General features: G+C 33.9%; 1 protein-coding gene across 4 annotated transcripts in view; it reads right to left on the reverse strand.

The window, feature by feature from the left end:
- The window catches only part of ATP9B (ATPase phospholipid transporting 9B), a 153,029-nt gene that overhangs the window by 30,255 nt on the left and 95,424 nt on the right, over positions 1-27,350 (reverse strand). For all 4 annotated transcript variants that reach the window (XM_087961446.1, XM_026669929.2, XM_026669928.2 and 1 more), the window contains exons 13-15: positions 21,288-21,430; positions 11,114-11,226; positions 7,786-8,034 (exon numbers count right to left, since the gene is read on the reverse strand). In XM_087961446.1, the coding sequence (XP_087817572.1) occupies positions 7,786-8,034; positions 11,114-11,226; positions 21,288-21,430 (505 nt within the window). The remainder of the gene's footprint in view (positions 1-7,785; positions 8,035-11,113; positions 11,227-21,287; positions 21,431-27,350) is intronic.

Raw genomic sequence — 27,350 nt, forward strand, 5'->3', positions numbered from 1 at the left:
CAATGTAGATATTTGGTGAGTATATACCTATATAGGTACAGCAGATATATCTTCTTAAAGACATAAAATAGGCATCTATAAATGCAAATAGATCATGCAGCAAGAAAAGCAAGTCTACAAGTAAATGATTACAGTATTTTGCAACAGCCAAGCCACATTCCAGATATGCCTAGATCTGAACAAAAATTGTGGAAGGGTCTAAAAAGAGCCGTCTGTGTTAGAAAACCTTCAGAAGTTATTGAATTAAAATTGAACAGACCAAATTTCCATACAATGATGTGAGAGTCCAATCAATAGCAATAGGAACATGTCTGATTGCAAGTACTGACTCCTGGAGACAATAATTTTGGCCTATTTGTGCTGGCAAAAGAGGCCTACTATCAATTCCATCAGCCAAGGAATTTCTGCCAGTGGGATCCAGAAGAGTCTTTTCTGCTGAGGTTCCTGAACTTTGGACTATTTTGCTGCAGGAAATTAAGATCCTCCCCCCTCTCTTTCAGCCTTCAGGTAAAGCCTTAAAACATGGCTTGCTGACTGGCATTGAGTCCTGAAGGAGAAGCTACTGGCGCATTGATAGAGAAGGCATCCTCCATTCCTTTGTTTCAAAGTTTTCTGTTTAAGTTTTAATTTTTTGTAATTTTAACCTGTTTTTATATTTAAAATTATCTGGGTATTTGTATATTTTTTATTATACAGTAAGCCATCCAGAGTTGCCTTGAATCGAGAGATGCGAGGCAAATAAATTTCATAATCCTGGTATATTGCTATTTGGATGAATCAGAGTATGAAATAAATTAATCAATTTATGGTGTTATTGTTCACTCAGATCCCTCTTTAAACCAATAATGCATTAAGTTCTGGTAACATTCATGCAAAATCCGAAAGGAGGCAAATGCTTTTTCACAGAACTGCATTAATATAGTATCTCCAAATTACAACTTTGTTAAAAGATTGCTATCAGAGGAAACAGCAGAATAAATATAGTTTAAAATGTCATTTTTATTCCACAAGAGCAACGCTTTTTAAAGTTTAAGAAGCCTACTATATTAGTTGCAAATGATCCAATACTCCAAAGGTTAATTTTCAATTTTCACTGTGAAAGGTTACTATTACATTCTGACCTGTAAATTGCATCTTTCCGTTAATACCCTATCATCTCATTTGTGCCCCTTTGCAACGGAGGACTTGAATGTTCTATATTTGGTGACTCACATCTGTTTATTATTTAGTTTATGCTTGGCTTCACATGCTGGTTGAGTTGGCAGTTTATAGCACAACCTCATTTTAGATAGTTATACCTGTGTGCACGTAAAAATCAAGGAACCAAATAACTTGATTTTGTAATTATTAGATTACTCTAAAATTAAGCAATCAACACTAAAAAAATATATTAAACATATAAAAATACTTAGAGAAAAATGAAAATACATTATGACCCTGATTAGATAACCTGAAAGTTAGCTGCTCCTTGAGGTAATTAACTCACCTGCCAGCAGGGCAGTTCAGAGATGACTCAGTCAGTTGTATAATAGCTATTTCTGGAGTCTTCCCAGATGGAGGAGATTAGGAGACAAATATGCCTCTTTTTTTCAGTGATTAAAAAAGAAATGGCCCCTCAGATAAAGTGGGGATGGAGCTGTGACTCCACCCTTTTGCCATCTCTCTTCTGCAACTTCTTCTGCATAGGCCGATAGCACAAAACATATAAATCGGACAGTCTCCTTTTTGCCTGCTTTGAAAGCAAAAATTCTGAATTCCTGACATGGTTGACCGAGTTTGGCTCCAAATTGAAGTAATATTTCAGGTTCTAACTGGGCTAGTTTGGAGCTAGTTTTGAGAATCGATAGGCTGGGTTTGAATGTTTCCATAACACCCTACTTCACATCTAGTTAACTGACCGTGTGAGCCATGGCTATATAAACATGTAACCTTGCATCTCACATTTTTTTCTCTTGCTCATTAAAACAATGCTCACAGAATCCATTCATAAGCATGAAACATGACCATCATCTAGTTTATTTTGAATACAGTACTTCTGGACTACCACCAAAACATTTGGACTGATTCTAGAAGCATCATTTCCTTTTCTGCATTTTTCTAGTTCTTTGATTCAACAAGAGAAGTATTTTTAGGATTTTTTGATTCAACGAGAGAAGTATTCCCCCCCCCCCCAATACTAAACACCATTTTTGCTCTCTTCTAGAGGTTTCTCTGAGCCATTAGATCCACACTGTTAATAAAGGCATAGGGTAGGGAGGAGAGATACCATTTTGGAAGCAGATATATCTCTTCCACTAAAGAGAGAAATGCTTTAATTCCTTTGCTTGGTCTAAGACTTGGGACATTGGATTTTTTTTGCACATGGATGATACATAGAGAATTAAGAAATGTAATCCTTCTGAATGGCAGAGCTAACTCAAGATTTTGCTGTTTCATCTGTTGCACATGTAAATCAGATTTTAATTCTTTTGCTGTGAATTTCTAGTTTCGGTCAGAATGAAGGGTTCCCCAAGTCTATGTCCTGAATCAGTCTTGCTCCACAGACACTAGAGACAAGCACTTCTTTGGTGCTCACAGCTACCATTTTGAACATCCAAGCTGGTGCATGTATAGCCTTCAATTGCCTTGCCCTTCTCCCCTTTACTGTATATTGTAACATAACTCAGTAATTCAGTTATGAGAAGAAATATTAGAAATAGGAGTAGATAAAATATTAACCACTCCTTCCACTGATATTATCATATGCACCAATCCCACTGCTGCTCCAGAACTAATACGAGTTTGGATCATAGGTTTAATGCCTCTGTGATTCAAAAAAAGCATAGCACATATAGTAGACATTGTTAAGCTTTTGCCTCAATACATCCTGAAAAAAAAGAGAACACCAATTCACCTTTTGATCAAAACTGCTCTCCAAAATGGAGTCAACCCTACTCCAAATCTAAACGGATTATTCCATGTTTCTGGTTTTAGGCTTCTACACACACAAAAAGACAAACTTACAAGATTAATTCACATGAAAAAATCATCGTGCTTGCATAAAATATTAATATAATGTTTAAATGTTCCAATGATTGGAATTATAGAAGTATAAGTACAGTTAAAGGCAATTAATTTCTGTAGTTTCTTTAAAATTTATATTAACTAATCTTTTATAATAAAAATGGATTTTTTGATGACAAGATTTTGTGACTTTTGAACTCATTGCTCTGTCCATTTATATATTTTTACTTAGTTTATTTCATCATTTTAGCATCTGTTTAACTGAATATACACTACAGACTAATTCTGCTGATGCTGTTTGAGTCCTCAACATGTTTTCTTTCTTTGCTATGCTATTGAGAGCCCAAGGAATAGACAAATGAAACTCGATTTTTTCAGAGAAAATGAAATATTGATCACTTATCATAAGAAACAATGAGTCTGGCATAAGTAGAATTCATGCTATGAATACAGAATAAGTTACTAATCTGAAGCTACAGTAGCTATATGCATTATAATGATGCCCTGGTGTTATCTTTCTTTAAAATGAATTAGGGTGCATTTGAATAGCTAGAGTTATAGATTCTAGGAATGGAAGAATCAGCTGCATTATAAACTGTATCTTGTATCTTTCCTACAGTTTGCCGTGAACTTATCCTGCAAATTGCTCTATATGTTATAAACTGTAATAATATTATTACAAATAACACTATACAAAATATTTTATTATTCAAGGTTGAATGCATAAAACTAGATTGTTAAAAGGTTGTTTATTAACTAAACATATTTTGATAGGTCACTTATAAAGTGAAAAAGAAAACATCAGTTGAGCTGTTTTGCTAAATAAAGCTTCAGGGTACAATATTCACAGCTTTATTCAATAAAATTACTTTTAAAATATTAAGTGTGCGATTGGGAAACACTAGCATTATCCGTCAACCAAACTGCAAGAAAGCTAAATAATGAACCATTTACATTATTTTCCTTAGGCTCCAGTAATTTGCAGGCATTGCATCAATATAGCTCTTTAAAAAAAGTATGATGAAGACATGTGCTTTTAAATTTAGTTTAAAAAAACAACTCCTGCAATGAGTTGCAGGCTATTTTAAAGATTTGTGCAACTTTGTCTTTTTTAAACAAAATTTGAAAAACCATTGGAAAAGTTAAATTTATAAAAACATTTAGAAGACTAATTTTAAGGATTACAAAATGATGCTGATTAGTCCACAACTAAGCAATCTAAATCCTGATTGACTGTTCAGCCAAGATTAACTACAAAAGCCTGCCCCGATAGATTGAAGCTATTTTACTAAATAGTAGAAAACCAGGCGTAAGCGGAGGCAGTGAACAAAAAGCTGGGTTGACTGCATTTTAAATAGTCCAAGTTTTGGTAGAAAGAAAACAAAGTGCTGTTATTAGATATACAATCCAAAATCTATTGCCTACAAAATCTCAAAGCACGGTAAGGAGAAATCAAGGCTTTTCTTTTTTTAATATAATTTTCTTGAATAAAGATTGTAAAACTAATGCAAACTGAGCAAGAAAAATATAAATAAAAGAAAAAATTCAAAAGGTGTAGAAAAAGAACAAAAGGAAAAGAAAAAGCCAAGAGAGAGAATAATAAAGGAGTAGCTTTCAACCTTTATCACGCCAAGCATAAGCTAATATGCTCTTTCACTAAGTTACAAATAAAAGAAAAAAAATCTTCTCATACTCTAATTTTTATCTATATGCAATTGAGGAATTGTAATCTTTTCTGTCCTGGTTCTGCAAAAAAAGTTATCAGAAATACCAAATGATATCCTTAATCCTTAATTTGATCCTTAATCAAATAATCAAACTTTATGGTTCTTCTTTTTGCTTTTCATAATCTTAACCTTTAAATAATTTCAATAGCATCACAGGATTTGATCTCTTATCAATCTTTGGGATTCAAGTGGAGTCTTCAAAGGTTTCACCAGCCTAAATTGTAAATCCTATAGAGGGGTCCTCCAGGATTTCTTGTCCTATCAGTTCCATGTTCAAATCTTTTTCTTTACATAAAGAGGCTTCAAAATTTCTTGTTGCAGCTGTTCCAATACTAGATCCTTTCCTTGATACATCTTTTGTATTCCCATTTTGGTAATACCTATTTTGTTGTCTTCCATTTCTTCAAACACAGTAATATCTTTATCAGCTAAATTTTTTAAAAAAATTCTCATAATTTTCTAAAAAAAATTATCCACTGTATTTTTTTCTGATATTTTAGTTACTATTACTTCAATCCAGTTATAAAAATATCTTTAAAATAAGAAATGGTTATAACTAGCTTAAGCATTTTAATTCCTTTCTGCCTGGTACTTTATCTCTAACATCCATTTGCAACCATCATCAATATAGGTTCAATTCTGTTTCAGTCATTTCCCTCAAGTACATTATTTAATTATATATTTGTTTTTCAAAGCTTATAGCAAAGATAATCAAGATTCCAAATCTCTTGGGTTTCCTAATCTGTTTAAAACTTTCTTAAATTAAAATTCTTTTTTTTTTTTTTTTTGCTTTTTGCCAATTGCACATTATTTTAAATGCTTGAGTCTCTGCTTAAAAGATTTTAAACAGAGTGCCAGGCGAATTCATTTTCTAATCAGATTTGGAAATGTTCAGGTTAGCCACTTTATGGGCATACCTTCAAAATGGCAAGCTTAATTTGACACCTTGCGAGTTTTATCTTCTTTGGATTTAAGGGCTTTGCCATTACTGATAGCAAAGATGTCATTTTCTTAGGCTCTCGGTGCTCAAAATCATGGAAGATGGCTCTTTTTAGGATCCCTTCAAAAAGAACACTCATTGTTGTCTCCTGTTCTTCCCTTCTCTAGAGAACTCGGAAGGACCAGTCTAATCACTCATCTTTCATTCTACACAGTGATTGTCATCTCTGGTCATTTGAGAGATATTTTCAGTCAGCCAAGACTTAAACCAGAATCCACAAATCAAGGTTTTCTTGTATTCTTTCATTTTTCAGATTCATGAGACTGCACTTTACTGATCTGCTCTTTTATTTCTTTTTGCCCACTTTATCGTCCAGTTCCCTCAAATCAGTTTTCAGACATCAAGCCAATAAAGTATAGCACCTTACAAAGGCCAGTAAAATATAGTAGATTACAATTAATACAAAACTGTTTATACATCAAAAACAATGTAAAAATTGGATAAATGTAATAAATTAAAACACAGGTGTTAAGATGAATTAATTAAAGCTTTGAATGTTCTGTTTCTGTCAGAACACACTTGAGACATTCTGGGTATATTTAACAATGGAAACTAAGAATCAGCTGCTGGTTCCTTTTCCCCCCCACCCAGGTCAGGGTGGTAGTCGTTGGATGCTTATCTACCATTCAAATTGTGTAAAATATTGTTAATGAAAACTTTAAAATAAATGTCCACAAGAAACAGTAAGAATACAATTACGGCCTCAAAAGCTAAAAATCCATTTAGAACAGGGGTCTTCAAACTTGACAGCTTTAAGACTTGTGGACTTAAACTCTTAGAATTCCTTCTCCAGTCATGTTAGCTCAGGAATTCTGGAGTTGAAGTCCACAAGTCTTGAACTTGCCAAGTTTGAAGACCCTTGATTTAGAAAAACATCTATTATCAGTAAAAGTTCTCACAGAAAAAAAGCTAGTTTCTGTAATTTGATTAATTAATCCCTCTGTAATACTTAACCAAGAATATAACAACTTTTTAGCATTCATTTCAATTAATATGTCCCTACAAGTTTTTTTCAATATTTTCATTTAAAAAAAACCCAACTCCTTGGCTTGATTGACTTTTATCTTTATCTTGGCAATCTGGAAATAAATAAATAGCATTTATTTATAAATAGCATAACCATTGTTCTCTTCTTATGTTTTTGTTTGCACACAGGGTGTGGCTTCTGACTAAAAAAAGTAAACAAATCCCCAAGATCTCTAGTACTTTTAATGATATGAACATTAGCATTATGACAAAATATACAGCATACACATATTCAGTAAATAACTTGGCCGTGCTGCAGCAAACACTCTTCTTCTCAGACCTTGTGCTAAAGAGCTTCTTCCTTCTTAAACCGTATTCCCACAACTGCCCATCCAGTCTAATCAAGATCAGTCAGACATGACCTGTCTCTGCCACTAAGCTAGCAAGACAGGAAAACTTTGGCAAAAAATGTTCTAAATACAAATAGCTAAGCAACAGCTCACTTATAGTTTTGCTACTTACGTGCCTTGAGACATTCATGTTTTGTTTCACAGTCAGAACACACCATTTCATGGTTTGAAGAAAACTTTCAGAATACATGTTTTGTTTCAAGCTTGGGACACTGAAATGATTACCTTGAGATCAGAACATTTTCACTTTGCTGAAGTTAATGGCTTATGAAACCCAACATAAAAAGTATATTTGAAAAGATGTCTGAAATATACCTGATATGGGCTTATAAATATTCCACAAAAGTGAAAAGTAATTATAAATCAAATAAATGGAATAGACACAAATAAATGTAATGTATATAACTGGCATAATTCCCTGTGAACAAATAATCATCTCCAGTAGAAGGAACTTATGTGAAAACATACTCATGCACAATAATTTGGAAAAGTACTTTACATGGTTGCAATGAACCTTCAGAAATATGTCATTGCTTTGAACAATACTGCTAAAATCTAAACACATGTCCAAATGATTTGTTAATTCTGTCATATCAGAAAACCTTGTTTTCCTCTAAACTCTAGGAACAGTTGCTATATTTATTTGACAATTGTCCAAATTAAATTATCGCAGCCTTACCTCGTCAGGGCTTGAAGCTTGGTAAGTTCTATTTTCATCACTGAAATCCTGATCTACCTCTGCATATTCCGTTTCTCCATTCACTCCTGTTCGGGATTCATACACAGGTGTAACATTGTGACACAATGCAATAGCTTTTACTGCTTCATGTATTCGATTGCTGACTGTTTTTCGAACTTTAGGGGCAGAGGACTGCATCTTTCTGGAGGGTGTTGAGCTGGTACTGTTTCCACTAGACTGTGTATGCATCTTTGAAATATAAATAGAACATTCAGATAAAACAAAAATACCAATTTCTTTAATTTCATCCTGAAACAACTGGATTATAAAGTTCTGTTTTGTTAATTTTAAATTTTGCACCAAATGTTCCCTTCTTTAATTATATATCCTATTTTAATTACCTAAGCTTAACTTTCTATAGGAAATTCATAACCTCAGACCAAAGTTTTCACACAAACGCACACAAATATTATTCATTCCCTTCTTCTGTGAAGAGAAGGACTGTGCAAATAAAAAACATGATAAAACCATATGCTTTCTTATATACATGGTTTGGGAAAGAATGCAATATTTTTACCATGTTGGGACTAACGTGAATACATGCAATAAGTAAGTGAATTGTTTTAAGAAAAAGACAACCTTGGAATAATCTTAATTCCCTTTTTCTTAAGGGAAACTTTTCATGTTACTTTTCCTGAAATATGTCATCACTGCTCAAGAACAACAGGAAGCCAAGTCGCAAAAGATGAGTCAGGCACAGGTGCATTTAGGAGTTATGTTGAAAATCTAGAAAAACTTGTAGCTTTAAGTTACTCTCAACGTGTGCCTTAATATGCGTGCCTTATATATTATGAAAAGTAAAATTATAACCATTCCAAAATGGCCCTATCTATTATCAAGAAATATAACAATCTTGGACTCTAGATCTCTTACAAGTGAATGGTTCAAAATTTAGTTCCCTTTTATATTTTGAATGACAAGTAGATGCTTATAGTCTAAAAATTCTTGAACGTTTTCTAAACTGGGGCCTTAGTTTGAAGTGAAGACTCAATATTCTCTGCAAAGCTTGGTGTGATTTTTGATCTAGCAGAAATGGTACATACACAACCTCTATCTTAGACAGAAAGCATACTCATTCATACAATTTATTAAAAATCAACCCAAGACATCACCAAAAAGCATTGCCTCACACAAATAAGAATTGTAGGGAGAACAAACTGCTCCTAAAATGATCACAAAACTGTATATTTAAAAATGCAGTGCAAAACAATCTCTTGTCATCCCACCAGTATTATCAAACTAAACTTTAGATTTTCTGTAGGGTAATAACATTGAAATCCTGTTGGGAAACAAGCATTTTTTTATTTCATGTACTGAACACGGAACTGAGAATATTTTACCCCTCAAATTAAAGTGCAGTCTAATAAAAGGTTTACGTTTTTGATCATCTGCTTTAAATCTTTGCCGTTGCAATCTACTAACACTGATGCCATTGCAACTACTAATAAATTAAGCAGATTTACTCCTTCTGAATTATGTTATGTTTATTGATGCTTGTGTAATTTAATTTCACACAAATTCCATTAAAGATTATGCCCTCTATCACAAAATGCTTCCAGTGGGGAAATATAATCAGGTTATAATAGATTTGTGTGCTTCAGTAGATGGGACCTACTTGACTATTGTCATCTTAATAAAACTGAACACATACAAGGGAGAAAAATCAATACCATACAAGAACTACTGTATAACTGGTTGCATTAATAGTTATTGCTTAAGGAAATAAATATAGAACAGTTGCTTTTAGAAGCAACTATTAAGCAGCTATTTATTTTTTATAGAAGATTATTTCCCCCCAATTTATAACAAGTGACAAAAATGAATTTATTATTGGGATATTTAATAAAATAATTTACTTAAGTGCAGAAAATTATCTCTCCTTTAAAAATGCTTTACTATTTAGTAAGAATATTGGATTCTCCATCACTGTTGTGGTATTCTCACTTGAAAGTGCTATGTTTATAATGGGAATGTATTGTATAAATTAAATAGACTTTGTACTTCATTCTCCATTAAGTAGCTTCTCTTTGTCTCTTATACTTTCATAGTTTTGTAACTATATATTGTGATCTAAGAGAGATGGAGTAAATTATATTATATAAGTATTAAAAATATTGCAAGTGTTGAATCATATTACAGGCAACTGGTCTTTCACATATAGATGTGTTTGTTGTACAGAATGTGAATGCTAACCCATTTATAATTATTTTTAATAATTTGGGGTTATTAATATCCTTATATTTATAAGCATGCATTGGCATCTTGAAACAATGTTGTTTACTATACTTTGATAAATCGTAGCATGCGATGGACAGATAGAATATGAGGATGAAGAGGTCTTACAATGAATAAGCTCCATCTATATGATACGATGCATTATTTTGGGGAAGTCTCCTTTGCCCTGCTTCACTCTATTGCTTGGTTTCTATCTTGTCCAGGCAAACAGCAAGACATTTAAATTACACAAGTGCAGGGTTTAGTGAACATTTCATGCCACTCAGAGGCAAGAACATACTGCATGCTCCAGAGGCAAAATTGACTTTATCAACTCCATTTGATGACCTTTGATTAATAGTATATCAGTTCAGATTGACAAAAAATGTGATGAGGCACAAACACACGAGCTGTCGCCACTGGTTGTTTTCTAAGAGGCACAGTCTCTTTTCAGATCTTTACAGTGAAAACAGACAAAATAGTTTTGTTATTCTTATGCAGTCCTATTCTTTCCGAGGCAACTTTGTTATTGTTTTATCCTTTATTCAAATGTGAAGCTGAAATTTTATCTGTAAGAACTAATACAGGCTAAATCTCTCATGTAGGTAAGTTCACATAGATTTGAAATATTTTTCATCATGTAATCAAATGTATAATTTACAAAATAAATAAATATCAACTGCACTGAGATTATTTTACAGTATAGGGTAGTCTTTGACTTGCAACCACAATTGCAACCAGAATTTTCATTGCTAGGTAAAGTGGATGTTAAGTGAGTTGTGTCAATTTTGTTGCATTTGTTAAGTGAATCACATGGTCACTAAGCAAATCTGGCTTCCCTGATTAACTCTGCTTGTCAGAAGCCATCTGGGAAGATCACATGTGCTCAGAATGCTGCAGTTGCCAAGTCACTTTTTTCAATGCCGCTCTAACTTCAAATGGTTGCGAAACAAATTTGTGAGTCAAGGACTACCTGTACTCTAGCTTTTCTTGTATTGGGCTTTATTAAAAAAAATAACTTATGGTAAGGAAAGTAAGAATAAAAACTAAATACCTGGGAATAGGAATTGATAATGTGATTTTGAATTTCATCCATTGTGTCTGTTCCATATGAAACAGTACCTAGGTGGAGGCGCTTAAATATCATCTCATTCTGGGTCAGTGTACCTGCAGTACAAACATTGAATACATGCAACTATAAGTTTTATGATGAAAATATTATTTGTGTTGTAAGTTATAATAAATCCATTTGACCTACTTATATGTAAGATATACTGCATAATCCAAATATATACAAAATTGTGGAATTACAGTCATCTTTGGAACATACCGTAGAATCAAATGCTAGCATTCTCAAGGGGGTTACAAAGATCTCTAATGGTCTGTATATTTCTGACCTTATATACTATACTAATATAGCACATAACTCTTTTGGGCTAGTAGGAAAGTTCTGAAAGTTGATTCTGGGGTTCTCCAGCACACAGGAATGAATGTAAGGTTAATCCCACACAGGTTGTTTTCTTCCAATCAATCCAGCATGCCCTTTTCCCCCCTTTGCATGTAGGCATACATCCAAATAATGAATGCTTACAACCAGAAGCATTCTTGAAAATAAAGAGGATTGCAGAGCTTCTATTTTTGCTTTCTAGAATGTCACAGGAATAATATGCAACTCGACAGCTATTGATAACACATGCTAAACGAAAATCACACTTTAACAACCGAGTTGGCTATTGCCCATTAACCCTGAATTTCCAGAAATGGAACAGCTTTTCATATTTTTACTTCATTTGTGGTGGTCATGTGATCAAGTGATACTCTTTTGGCATGAAATTGGTGATAAGCATCATTACTAAGCAAAGAATTGAATGCTTCAAAGAGATGTGGTTACTGTACTTATTCATGGGATCAAACCTCAAGCTTAAAAACAAGGAACCTATTATTCATAGCAGTTAAAACTATAATTGCCTAACATTATGGATAATTTAAAATTGAGAGGTGGATTAACAAGCATGTTCATTTGCCATGTTAGAAAAATATCATAATGTTAAATGAAGCACCAGGGTCAGGAATCACAATTCTATCAGTTTGGCTGGACTTTGTATTTTATCTTAATTGCAAAAGATATTATATTGGCAACTTTTACATATATGGTAAATATGAATGCTTATTTTTGCTTATTATTTTTCTATACATCTTTGGTTTATGTTACTTGATAGTGTAAATCACAGTTCAATAAAAAAGGAAAAACTCACTTCTGAATTTCCATTAAATAAAATTGCACAAATGACATGAACCAACATCAACAATGCCCAAATGCCAATTACCTAATTATGCATATAATGAATGCTGGCATAACTATATAAACATATTGCTATTGCACAATTTTAATTATATAAATTGATGTACATAACACATCTTGCTCTGGTTTGGAAACAATGGACTTTAATATTTACGAATGCAAAAGTAAATTCAGCCCACTGCATCCAAATTATGTCCTTTCTTTTGTTAAATAAATGTTTGGAGAAGTGATTTCAAATTGAAAACCCTCCCCAATGATCAAATAAGTCTGTTTCATACTATTTCATATTTTGAAATTTATTTGCACACAGGGAGACATTTTGAATTTAAGATAAACCACATTCAATATATTTTGCACATTGCTACTTTATGATAAGCAATATTGACGAAATCTATTTCAATTCTCAATGTAATATCACCTAATCTTGTTTTTGTTACTACAATGTTCCTGATATATGTTAGACCAGTCCAAAACCTAGTCATTAATACTATTTTGGTACTCAAGTTGTTACAAGAAGTCTACAACAAACTCACAAATAGTAGGGTTAGGGTATATTGTAGTCCTCTAAGAAATGCAAGATAGTACTAATATTTTATTGAAAGGATTTGCAGTAATTGAAATGTTAAGGCACTCAGTTTTAATGACTGATATGTAACATGATAGGACATGACATGATGACAAACATTCCTTCTATCAAAAAGGCCCTCTGTTCTAATAGAAGCTTCCTTCCATGCCATTCTATATACTCTGCTTTAAAATGGGATATATATTTTTTATTTAAGCTTCCTTATGCGCCTGATTTATAGCCTTTCAGTACTATTAATATACCATGTGAATATTAATAAGAAGTGCAGAAAAAAGTTATTTAGTTATGAACTGTATTCCTTTAGAAAAAAAATAGACTATTATTTGGGGAAACATGTTTTAAAAAACCATGTGGTAAAGCAGATAGCATGCTACCTCTAGCAGGCAATTGAAAATTATAACTACTTCCCATTTCAACAAATTTAGCCTGTTAATTGGTACCAAACCTTGAATTTCAGAATCAACACAAATAGTATGCTTTTAGTATTACTTCCGATCTGTAAGAAACTATAGGGTGTCAGTCAAGGAGTGACATTATGTTCACCACTGTCAACAGTGACATCCTTGATTCCAAGAAAGCTTTAATTGAAGAGTGGATGATATAGGGTGTGATGATAAGGCAGAGTCAAGAAGTTATCAATGGACAGATTCATTTGTTAATTCAGTCAAGCAAGTTTATATACATAATAATTAAGACTCAGAAAAGGGTAACACCTATTTTTTGGGACAATGGGGATATTAAAATTACTCTTATTTTACCACACCCCAGAATATATTATCATTTTTATAGTATCACCACACTATTTTTAGATGTGTGACCTTATTATGATTAAATAGACCTGTTTTAACAACATGTGAATCCAACCTCCTTAGAAAGCATAAATGGGGTCTTATTAGGTGATTTAAACCGGGATATGCAGATTTCAGAACTGAAAAACAAATACAGGTTAAAAACAAGGATTTTTTAATTGTGCTTGAATTGTACTTTTCAGAAATGGGCTGGATTTCTCAATGGAACGAACGTTAACATTTAAAACATTATTTAAAATCAAGGTAGAACGTTATATTAAATTAAAGGAGAAATATTATTATTTTAGGGTTGCAGAAGGCTGAAACAGCAGCCTTGGCTCACAAACTATTTTTTTTAATTATCTCTGGCAAACCTAGATGTTTTCCAAGGTCAGATCCCACCCCAAAGTTCCAAAGGATAGCCTCCAACATCCGTTTTGCTTGGGGTTTTTATTCTTTTAAGTGGGCATAATTATTCCTGCGTTTGGGTAGAACAGGACACAGTTAGGCCCAAGGAATACATCATGCTTAAAGAAAGAAGCATAAATGGGCAGATCAGATTGAGTAGTAGTAATATTATTTAATTTCACATAAAATGACACTCGCTGAAAAGGACTGTTAAAGAAAAAGCCAAGCTATATAGATACCCCAAAGTACACAATTGCATAATCTAGTTTCCTTATTTTAGGGCAAACATCGTATTTTCCTTCCGCAGGAATGGATGTGTCAACTGAGATAATTCTGCTTGAGTCTTTCTTTTTAAAATTATCAGTTGTCGTTGTTCAGTAGCTAAGTTGTGTCTAACTCTTCACAACCCCATGGACCATATCATTCCAGGGCCCCCATCCTCCACTGTTTCCCAGAGTTTGTCCAAATTCTGTTCATTGTGCCAATAATGTAAGTGTTGACCAAAGTATTTGAGCTTCAGCTTCAGTATCTGTCCTTCCAAAGAACAGTCAGGGTTGATTTTCAGTCAGGAAAATCGTCAGTGCCAAGTACTAATTGTCTTAAATCTAGAAACTGTTCCACTCCCTTCTTGTCATAAATGTTAACATTTTTGAGAATGAATTTATTCAATTTCTGTTGTGCTTTAGGAAAAATAGTTGAGAAGAAAAATATTTTTTATGTTTATGCTTCAAAGAGCAGGGCAAATACCAACCCACACAGTATTTCTTCTGGTTGGATTGCAGAAACAGCCAGATGAAATGGAACAGCTGCAATAGGGAAGGAGGAATATATGTCATAACTACTTGAAAATAAAAGATACAAATAGGTGTTTATTTTACTTCATCTCCATGCAATTATATACATTAGTATAGTAAGAATTTGGTAGAAGCAGTATTGTAATAAGAAGAAAAAATTTCTAATCTGGTTAATATGTGTTCCAAAGTCAGAATGCAAACCCTAGTCTTTTTTTTTTTTTTAATAATGTCCCTTGCAGTCAAGTGATTTGCATAATAAATTGCAATGCACATTTTGCCATTTACCACTCTTGTCTTGTGTGGATGACTATGGCTGGAGATCCAAACTGGTCTGTAAGACTGTGGTTGCTCATATTTCATTTACCTTTGCTGAATTCAGGCTGTCCCCAGACAGATGTAAACCCGTTGCAGTAGTGCTGGTGTTAATTACATTAAGCAGTATAGAATCTTGTAGTATGTTTCAACAGACAAAGGAAATATTATTCCACTCATATATAGGTAGTTCTAGATTCATAGCCATTTGTTTAATAATCGTTCAAACTTACAGTGACCTACAACAGGTTCTTGCACTTAGGACAGTCCCTGCAGTCATAACATCAAAATTTGGGTGCTTCGCAACTGGAATGGATTTACAACAGTTGCAACATCCTGGGTCACATGATCACCATTAGCTAGTGATCATCTGACCCAGGATGTTCCTAGTGGGCTTCTAAGAAGCAAAGACAATGGGGGAAGCCAGATTCGCTTAAAGACTATGTGATTGTTTAATGACTAAGGTAAAAAAAGGTCATAAAATCAGGTGAGACCCACTTTATAATTGCATTGCTTGCTGATGGAAGTTCAGTTGCGATTGTGGTCATAAGTTTAGAATTACCTGTAAAAGGATAATCTGAAAAATGTGGAAGGGTGGACAAAAGGAAATATTTATGTTACATATACTGTTTTGTAAGGGACCCATATCACTTATGAAAAGGTAGTAAGATCAAGAAAAGAGTTTTCTCTCCAATGTGCAACGTAACTTGAGGGCAGCAGCAATCAGTGGGATAAATGTTGAGAATGTAATTCACTTTAACAAAAATCATAAGTTACATAGATAAAGTTAACATGTCCAAAAACAAATATAGAAAATGTATTTGTTATCATCTATTGAATAAAAGAAAATAACTGGAAAATAACAAGTTTTGACTTAATTAAAAGCAAAAGCAATATTTAGTATATTTTATATCATGTGCTGGGTCAGAGTGCAAAGTAAATAATTTACAAACTCACCAAGCTTAAGTGAAAGTTATTAAAAAGTCATCATGTACTGAAAAATGTAGAGTTTGCACACATACAATTAATTGGGAATGGCATGGGTATCTTTATATGTCATTGAGTCACTAGGAGTGGGGCAGCCTATAAATGGTTTAATCCAACTAATCAACCAACCAATCAACCAACCAATCTCTTAAAATAAATTTCACCAACAGATGTGAATGCCAAACATTTCTTGGGCAAGATGGAAGGTAAAAATAAGGATATGCAAAATAAATTTGAAATGTTAAAATTCGAGCCTGAAACACAACGTTTCGAGTTGGTTTCAAAATGGGTTATTCCAGAATTGCGCCTGAAATAGAGCTGCTTTGAGCATTTCCAAAATGATTGAGACAACCCATTTCAGATTTGAGCCAGCTGTTTTGAGCAGAAAATGTTTCTACATTTGAAGCATTTTGCCTACTGCTAGCAGTGATAAATTTAGTTGGTAAAAAGGAACCGAAAATAAATCAGAGAATAGGACTCTTTTGTTAGATATTTCAAGTAACAAAATATAGTTCACCTGTGAAAAAAAACTCCTCAGAATAACTTCCCAACATTGTTCCTGTGATGATAAAAATGGGCCTTTGATATCTTTCCCCCTTGAGGCAAATGTATGTAGATTTTCTCAACAGAGGAAAAGTTATAAACACCAGCTTGTAAGCTCCAGAACAGTTCTTTTATCACATATGCTGTTAATCACAAAAGTTATAGTTTAATTTTCTGTATCATTTTAAAATCGGTTTTTGGAATTTTTCTAATGTTTTAATTTTGTTTATGATAAGTAGTGAATTCCAGAAACTTTAATAAGAAAGATTTCTAAATTGCTATTTATTAAACATGTTCTCTATAGCAGTGGTCACCAACCAGTGGGCCGGGGACCACTGGTGATCCATGAGAAAATTCTGGTGGTCCGCAGAAAAATGTTACCCCCAAAGCAATTAATCCCGGCTGCACGGGAACACAAGGCTACGCCGCCCACATGGCCTGTAGGAACACAAGGCTTACGTCCCTTGTGTTGCAAACAATACAAGGTAGTGAGGAAGGGGGGAAAAGGCAGAGGGGGGAACTTGCCTGGTCACCAGGTTGCTTCTTTTGCTTCTTTCTTCTTCTGCTTTTTACCGTACGCAAGGAAAGAGCAAAAGTCTTTCTTTCTCTCCCCCAAACTCTGCCAGAAATGAGTCTTTGGGACCCTGCAAGGCATCCTGCTCCAAGAGGCTGCGCTGGTGCGACAAGTCTCACAAAGACTCATTTCTGGTGGAGTTTGGGGGAGAGAAATAAAGACTTCTGCTACTTCTGCTGCTTTCCTTGCATGAAGCCAAAAGTCTCTCTATCTCTCCCACTGAGAACGGAGCTGAATATAGTATCCTGCGAACCCAAATAAAGAATGATCGATCGGTATGAAAACAGGGTGGGGAATTTTCCTGCAGACTTTTGGGGGGATTTTCCCAGGGTCTCTGGTCTGTGGGATTTAAAATAATGAGGCTGGTGGTCCCTGAGGTCCAAAAGGTTGGCGACCCCTGCATTAAATAATTTTGCCCACAATTGTATCATTAAACACAGGAAAAAATATATAGAGATTTTAGAGATCTTGGATCTGATGAAAGTAAGACAGAATGGAATTGCAAATGAGAAGAGGCTAGAAAATGTAAATTGTCTCCCAAATACATGGTCGCTATGCTAAAAGAAGGATAAGGAATTTTTGTGAATCTATACAAGAAGATAAAATATTTCAAAAATGTTTCCATAAGATTTTTATGGCCTTATAAGGAAATCTGGTAGCTTAAATTTAGATCTGAAATTTGCTATGTCTAATTTAAATGGTAATATTGACTTGGCTTTTTATTTGATTAGGACAACAATTACCAAGCTCTGAAGGTGGTCTCCGTAATTTGTTGTGAAAAATGAAGAAAACTGAAGTTCCTTGCAAAGTGCATCAGCCACTATATTTGATAGTTCCATATGTGGAAATATAAGTACTCATCCAATTCATAGAAAGAAACATTTAATGGCATCCAGATGAAGAATGCAATATGTATAGGAATCTTTAATAAATAAGGATTTAAATGAGTCCTAGGGGACTTCCATGTATCATTTTAGTGTATCGATGTGAAAGAATTGCATTTTAAGAAGGGCCAGCAGATCTTGGTCCTAACATGCCTCTCTTTATTTGAATACATTTTGGACTTGAAGCAATAATGACAAAATAGATCCCCGTGCGGCCATACTGCTGAAATTGATAAATCCATTCTCATATGGCCTTAGAAATTATGGAATATAGTTATCAAGCAAAGAATCTTACAAGGGACTAGAATTTAAAGTCTAAGTCTAATACTGAATCTTTCTCATAAAATGTTCTTCCAACATTTACATATTTTACATGTAAATGTATTTTACATAAGAATATGAGAACATACTGTATGCAACATTACCCATTATTAAAGAAAAATGAGGAAAGAGACTGATGATGTGTGTACCAGAAGCCATTCAAGAGTTCACCAAAAAATAGGGTTTAACATAAATGAAGTAGCCTGGCATTGATCTAGATAATAAGCTAAAGAAATTATGGTAAACTTTTATTTATTTAAATAAAAAAGAAATATATTTAAAAATTTCTGAGTTGTCCTTTGCCCAAGAATGAACACTATACAATAGTCCAGAGCTCTAAAATTAGGTGCAATTTTAGAAAACTGAACAAAAATTGAGAGCTTGGTGTAGTAGTTAAGGCACTATTTTAAAAACTTGAGTTCTAGTCCTGCCTTAGCCTGAAAGCCAGCTGGGTGATTTTGGGCCAATCTCTCACACCTCACAGAGGAGTTGTGGAGAAAATGGGAGGAAGGAATATTAAGTATTTTTGTTGCCTTGAGTTACTTATAAAATAATAAAGGTGGGCAAAAATCTAATGAATATATAAATGTATACACACTATTTAATGACAATGGGCATAACTAAGACTTTTAAAAACACCCAGAAATCATAATAAAATTAAAATTAAAATTAAACAAAAATACAATGGCCCAGTTAGATTTCTTCTGGGAGAGTTTTACAATTGGCAAAGAAGATTTTACCCAGATTTCCACTTACTGCATATGCATAAATGGAAGAAGTTGATATTACAAACATATCCCAAAATATGGATAATTATAAGAAAATATATTTGGATATCCAAAATACTAAGCTCACCATCTGCATTAATTTCATGAAAGGACGTTCCTATTTTTGCCATGCAATGCTTAACATATGTTAACTGTAGATAAATTTTAAACACAAACCTCCAGTGTTAACACATTATTTCTTATTACAGGGCTTCCCCAGTAGATTATGAATTCCATTACTCTATGCATCTGTTCAACTATTACATGTGTTAAGTATCTCATTTGGTCCACACAGCCGCTAAAATGTTAATTACAGCACTCAAATGCGCGCATATGCATTAGTAAATAACTGTGCTTGGAAGATGGTTTTTATTTGTTATAATTGAATACTATGGTTGCTGTCAGGAAGGGCAGGGAAGTTGGAGTATCACACTCTAGATGTCAAAAACATTAAATAAATATTGCCAAGTATCTTTGTTTTTTTCTTTGTTGTAGGAACTTTCATGCCCTAGAGAGACTGAAATGTCATGCTCAGCTGCCCTTGGAAAACACTGGAAACAGCATTCCCCCAATAATGGATGACGCCTTTCTGTCAAACTTATATGTGATTCAAGTCCAAACAACCTGGCACTTTGGGTAATGGATGCTATAATTAAAATGTGAGTCCTAAAGAACCTGTTGTTTTAGTGGGTGTTTTTAGTAATGGCTTTGTTCTACATGAAGATAAAAACTCTCTAACAAAGGAATTAATGTATTGCTTTAATAGGCTGCACCCTGAGTTAAGTTTTAAAATTTATGAGTTCTCTGCAGCATTGTTCTTTAAACAATGGTATTGTCAAATGCAGCCAGTGAGAAGATTAAAGTTCTCCCAGCAGATTAAGTACAAATTATCTGTCCTCCTGTTTAAGCATCATTTGTTCATTTATCACATAACGTCTAGTATTTCTGGTCAGTGTCAATATGCTCTGCATCCTTGCGGTTAACAGATGTCTTCTCTTGTCGAATGAATTACTTTATGTTTCACGCACTGGTGGCCGCAGATGTGTCACTATAGCAACATCATTAATTTCAGATCTTACCGGAAACATGCACTCCAATCAAACCTAATTATACCACATTGCTTTCTTGTCCCACAATAAGGAAACTATAATGCAATCATTGGGATACTTCATTTTCTATTCTGCTCTGGCAAATGAGAGAGCCACAGTGATGGACGCTTCTTGTCAAAAAGCTTATTGATGAAGCACAAACCCAATTTACAATCATACAAAGGACTACCTTGCAATTATGTTAGTAATGTAATGCACTTCAGACTTTACAAATAATTCTTAATCATTTCAAGAGAAACTAGAGCCACAGTGAGATATTTGTAAGCTTGTACTTTATTCTTTTAAAATTTTCAACACAGGCAGGCCCCCACGTGGTATGTGGTAAGAAGGTATAAACCTATCAAGAGACCATTCATAGAAATAGCTGAAAGAATCATAGCTTTTGAAATTAAGCAACCAGGTTTTAATGGGGAAATTAGATATGTTATGGCATAATTCAAGTATCTTTGAAACTATGTGGAAATACTAATGGATCCAATACTTAATGGTATCCATTGCAACTTTTTTCTTGCCTCTCCTATTTTATTTCTATGAGTCCAGATACCAAATAGTGATAACTAACAGCTTTGGAAATTTTGGCTTAAAATCCTACACATTACTTTCATTTTGAGCACAATCTTGTAATTTGCACATATGCTGCTATTTTCTATCTACAGAGACATTCTGGTTGGTTAAATTCCATATTATGTTTTTGCACAATTAATCACCTAAATGTACCAAAAACAGTAGTGTTAAGAGGAACTAATTTGACAATTAGATTGAAGCACCTAATCAAGGTATACAGGTTAATATACATTGACACTAGTAATTTTCTGAATAAACTTCATCCATAAAATACATTTCTAAGATGTACCTGTTTTATCTGTCAGTAGATATACAAGGCGTCCTAATTCTTCAGGTATGGTACTTGTCCTGACAACTGTTCCAGGTATATTATCGTCCTTCATAATCATCCAACCATATGCTGCTTTGCCCATATCTAGATTTACACGTAAACTGGAAAGAAAACAGACTCTCCTGAATTTAATAACTTTAATTTAAATATAGAAAACTAACAAAAAGGACATAGCGCAATCAAATCTGCAGTTTAATTTATATAAATAAAGAATACATAGATGTTCTTAGATCCTGGAAGTTCATCACTAGGAATGACTATAAACCATAAACCGTGCTTTAATTTTTGTTCTTTTAAATCAGCAATATTATGCATGCCTATCCTTTCTTGTAAGTATGCCCTTTCATAATTAATTCAATTTAGTATTTATACTTGGCACATTAATTGTAAACTTCTGTGATGGCAAATTATTCTCTTATGGTGAAGTCATAACATCACAGGAAAAACACTTACTGTGAACACTTTCTGTTTTAAATTCAGAAGTGAATTCTTTTTTAATATGGTTGCAAAATAATACTTCCCAACTCCCAAACGTGAAGCAGGTTTAAAAGAATACCATGGTTGATCATACAGTATGCTGCTGAGAGATCTAGAAAGGCTAATATGGATGCATCACCCACATCTTGAGCCCTCTACAGGTCATCCACAAAGTCAGCCAATGCTTTCTCAGTCTTGTAATCTGGCCTAGAACCTAACTGAAAATGGTCTATATAATCCACTTCATCCAGGACTTGAGAGCCCACCACCTTCTCAGTAATCATCTCTAAAATGGAAAGGTTGGAGACTGAGCAAAGGTTGTCCAACATGGTCAAGTCCAAGGATAGCCTCATGAGGAGAGGCCATATCACTGCATACTTCAAGGTAGGTAACACCACTCATTCTCAAAATGAGGCATTAAGCATTGTTCCAGCTCAACTGCATACCACTTCCTAGGAAGCTCGATCAACCAAAAAGGTCATGGGTCCAGAACATAGGTGGCAAAACACACAGTCCCCCCCCCCCCAGGATCTGTTTATTTTTTCAGGAGTAATTACTCTATGGGGTAATAACCTCTATAGGAGTAATAACCTCTACAGGGGTTACCCAGTCAACAATCAACTTGAGCAACTTTATTTGACAGACATAAGAATATTCTTTAAAGCAGACTTGGAAGGCTTCCTTGACCTCTCCTTACCCAGAAGGGCCCTGGACACTAAATAGCAATGCCAGCCAGCTATCTGCGGACAGAATATGACTGGAAAAGTGAAGTTGCTTCATTGTTTGCATAGGATGCTTGTCACATCTCATTTCAAGTTGCAATTAAAGTCTCAACCAAACTGTGCCCCAGAGATTTTAGAAAATCTTCCTTCTGATAGTCAATTGGATCCATCAGTTATCAGTTGCCCAGGCAGGCTAATCAATGGCCTCATTTTCCTGCAATGGTGTGTGTGTGTGTGTGTGTGTGTGTGTGTGTGTGAGAGAGAGAGAGAGAGAAAGGGAGAGAGACAGAGAGACAGAGACAGACAGACACAGAGAGACAGACACAGAGAGATAGAAAGAGATAGACAGACAGACATGGAGAATTTCAAAGCCGAGAAGCTATAAGCTATGTCCATACTATGCCCATGGCAAGGGACTGAATTTAATATACCCTGAGCCCAGATCACAATGCTACAAGACTAGATTTAATATGTGAACTCCACTGTGGGCTGAGTATTCAAGAAGTTGGATTTTGTCGATGGTAGCTATGTTGGCCATAAACTTCTAAGCCATCTCTAGTTGAAGTCCCCCAGGACTATTAGCCTGGGGAACTCCACTGCAAACATAGCAACATAGTTAAGGAGCTTGGGCAGGATGCCACTAAACACTAAAGAGAAAGATAAATAAACAGCAGTCCCAATTGATTTATATGGCTCAATCTCACAGAGGATCGCACACCTTTCAATGCCTGTGACAGCTCTTTTAAAGGTTATTCCAGGATTAGATTAGACCCATTCTGGTATCCCTGCTATGGATTTGTAACCACCATTTGTGGTTACACAAATGTGTGGAATTGTGCTATACCTGTAACCTAGAGGGCACATTTTTGAGAGAGGACCCTCCCCCATGTCCAGCCAGGTTTTGGTGATGCAAGCAAGATCATCCCTCTCCTCCACAATCAAGTAATGGATGAGGGAAGTTTATTGCAGGTTAATTTGGCATTAGGTAGGAAGAGCTGGAGTTTAGAGCTGCCAAAGCTACGAGAACAGAGATCCAGAACATGGTATTTGTTTCAAATAACAAACTGCCTTTCTAGAGTGGCCTAACCAATTGAAATTTAATTGAGACATTTCTGATAACGGTTGTATGGTGGTTTGGGGTGCTCTATCTGGTGCATGTCTTCAGCATCAATCTGCAGGTTGTAAGTAATCTTTGACTTTGCTCTGTCCTTGAGTGCTCATGTTGACACAGTAGGGAAGAGAAGTTATGATTTGAAGATGAGTTACCAACTATGTCCTTTATTGCTACCCATATTTGGTTACTTATTGATTTATATGAGACCGTACTCAATCACAGTACAGAGTCATAGGTATTATATGTTTGGACAAAAGACTCTTTAAGTCTTTTACTTCAAAACTTCCCTTCCAAATAATGTTTGCTATGAAACTTATTATATTATTTATTAACCCTATTATATTATTAACATATTATATTATATTATGAGAACCCCTATAATTTATCACAGCAAAACTGAACTATACATAACTGAAAAGCAATCTCTTTCTACCTATACTTTTTTAAGTCTTCAAAACTTCTTCTGATGCTTTGGATAGGAACTGAATGGAGAAAACCATGCAGACATCTCTAAATACAGACCTATTGAAATTTCAGGTAAAAAAAGCAATCATTAAGACTTTCAGGCATTATCCGTATGTCTCCATAGTTAAATAGTGTATATATTTTATACACTGGGGGTAATCAACTGAAAGGAACGTATATGTAATATAAGCCACTGTTTCTTAAGATTCATTTTGCAAAACAACAATGCTGTTCACACGAATAAGTGGTCTTATGTGAACTGTTCCCAAGATCTAAAAGATACGTTTGGGGTGATAGAAGGTTTGGTAATTAGAATTAAATTCAAGTTCTTTAATCAAATAAGTATTTTATAAAGTAACAAAGACAGGATAACAATCAAATAAATAAATAAGTAATCTCCCACAGACACAACATTGACAGTATTGAAAAAAAACCCTCATCACTTAAAATTTTGTGGACTAATGTTCACATAGAATGTAAACTTCTAAGTGAAGAATATTAGGGCTACTACAGTACATACCTTCCTTCTATAATACAGTATATATATATATATATATATATATATATGTATGTATATATATATATATATATATATATATATATATATATATATATATATATATATATATATATATATATATATATATATATAAAACAAGTTTTATTCAGTTTTCCATATTTTAACGTCTCTTTTTAGTGAACAGCATGATTACAGGTTTCACATATACATACAAATATGACCATGGTTACATATTCAATTTTTATATCCAATTCCTTATCTTAACAGTGCTTTTATACATTTTCTATTTTATTGTATTATTCCAAATATTTATCTCATTATTTAATTCACTTATGATAACTTCATAATCATTATACTTTAGTACATTTAACTGTCACATTTGTATATTTCATCTTAAATTCTAATTAAAAAAAGATACTTCTTCTATAAATTGGTTTCCCCCTGAAATCTCAATATAAGTGCGCCACCTCTAAGTTATAAATTCATTTATTTTCATCCCTTTAAAATCTCGTTAAAACATTTAACATTACCTAAAACATTAAACTTAATAATCCCTTTAAAACTACATAGCATATATAAATCAGATTCTGCATGATTTTTCTCCTTTTAAATTTCATTAAATTCCCCCCCCCAAAAGGACATATTAATCTACTCATTCAAACAGTAAAACAATAGCCCTAAAGTTAATTCAATTTCAGCCCTGCTCCTATATCATTTCATTTATTTCCATATATTTAATACATATATTTCATTAATTATTCCATTCATTTTTAAACCAAAAAAAACCAACATTCCAATCTTAAAAATATTTCAATATATCTAATATACTTATTCCATTATTTGTTACAATTATCTCTCTACATAAAGAGGAAGAGCATTAGATTCCATTATCCAAAAAATAACAATTCTGTTTTTCCATCTTGTCAGTCTATATGTCCCTATTTCGTAACTATAAATTTATTTATATTACCCCTCAATACCTTGCAGAATCCCCTTTTTATATAATAATCACCCATTATCTCTGTGTCCAATTAAGGATTTCCCCATTTTTTACAATTCCCATATTTCTTTGTTTCCAAATCCTGTTTCTTGTCCCTTCTTTCCCCCTGTCTTTTCTCCTTTGTTCTTTCACTCCAGTTTTTATCCCTCTCTCTATTTATAGTTTCCTTTCACCCTTTGAATTTCTGCTGACTCTTTTTCCCTTTTTTAATTTTTCGGATATTCCCCTTTTTATTTAATTTCTTAAATCTCCTGTATTTATTTCCAACTCTTTTCTTCTTTCTTTCAAGAGTTCTTGGTTCTCGATGATCACATAGAAGATGGTCTCTTCTATGATTTGCTCCACCTCCTCTCTGACTTTTGTCTTTGTTGTTCATATTCTGCTGTCGCATTTTCAATAAATTTTAAGGCAAAACCCAGCAATGTAGTGTTTCTTTCGTTTTTCTGAGTTCCATTTTTAATGCCAGAAGAGAAATCGCCCTTTTACAACTTTCTGATTCGCAATTTAATCCAAATAGTATCTTTAAAGTTTATTTCCAACAGTCAACTTTTCTTCCTCTCAAGTTTTTAAGTCTCCGCTAATCCAGTGCCAAATTCATGTCAGAATCAGCAACTAATCCAAAGGCAGAATCTTCCTAATTCTTTCTTTGTTACAATGTTTCAATTTTTCAAAGTTCTTGCTTTATTGTATCAATTTCCATGCAATTTCAAGAAACAAGAGTTTTTTAAAAGAAAAACAAGTTGAGTTTAAATGAGATGGCACTCTTTATTATGCTAAGTCTTCACCCCCTCTTTTCTTTTTTCTTCTCTATTATTCTATTCTCTATTATTATTAAACCACAATTTTCCAACAAGAAAAAGATCAAATCCCGTTGATATTAAATTTCCTCTTTAACAGTGTATAGTTCAGCTTTATTAGTGCCAATATAAAATCAAAGTTGATTATATAGTTCCTTCTCCAGCTTCTACCTTTTGCGGTTTCGAAGCCCTGATGCTATCAAAAGCAATTCACACCTTTTTTTCTCTCTTTCTCTTCATCGCTTAGATCCTTTCTTAAAGATTCTTTGAAATGTTAATCGTGGGGGTATCTTCCATTTGATTATATTGTCCCATTCCTCCTGCTGTTCACTTCTTTCTCTCTCTCCTGCACAATCTTATTCCAGTCTAATCTTCCCCTTCAGGGTGGCCATTTTAGACCACCGCTTCAGGCGTCTTCGGGAGGGAGCAATTGCCAAGCTGGGGAGGGGATTTGCGACTCCCCTCTACCCAGCTGATGGTCTCCCCTTCCTCCGCCACCCTACAAGGTAGCTTCTGCCCCGAATCCAAAGGATTGGGGCTCTCTGACGCCAAAGCACGAACCAAAGCCGTGCACGATTGCGGTCAGTGCTCCGTCTTTGGGGAAGCTCAAAACAGGAAATCAATACAGTATGTACTTTTGTGAAGACAGATTTTAAACACTCATTTTAACAAAGATAAATATTGATAGTCTGAATATTACACTGATCCCAAGTTTTCAACCATGGATAAAATTGGCATCATATGCAAGTTTATATGGAATTTTAAAAAGTCTTCAAATGTTTGAAAATTCTGATCTAAGCAGCTTGGAAAAGCGCATGAAATCACCCTTAGAGTTATAAATAGTATTATGAACTATTCTCAAATGTTAAAAAAGTTATATTTTTTCAAGGTAATTCAATATTTATTCTTGATTGTATAAAAATAGT

Source organism: Notechis scutatus, chromosome 3 (assembly GCF_049901735.1).
Source record: "Notechis scutatus isolate UNSWTSFEM ecotype Mainland chromosome 3, rNotScu1.2, whole genome shotgun sequence".
In the NCBI taxonomy this organism is placed as follows: domain Eukaryota; kingdom Metazoa; phylum Chordata; class Lepidosauria; order Squamata; family Elapidae; genus Notechis; species Notechis scutatus.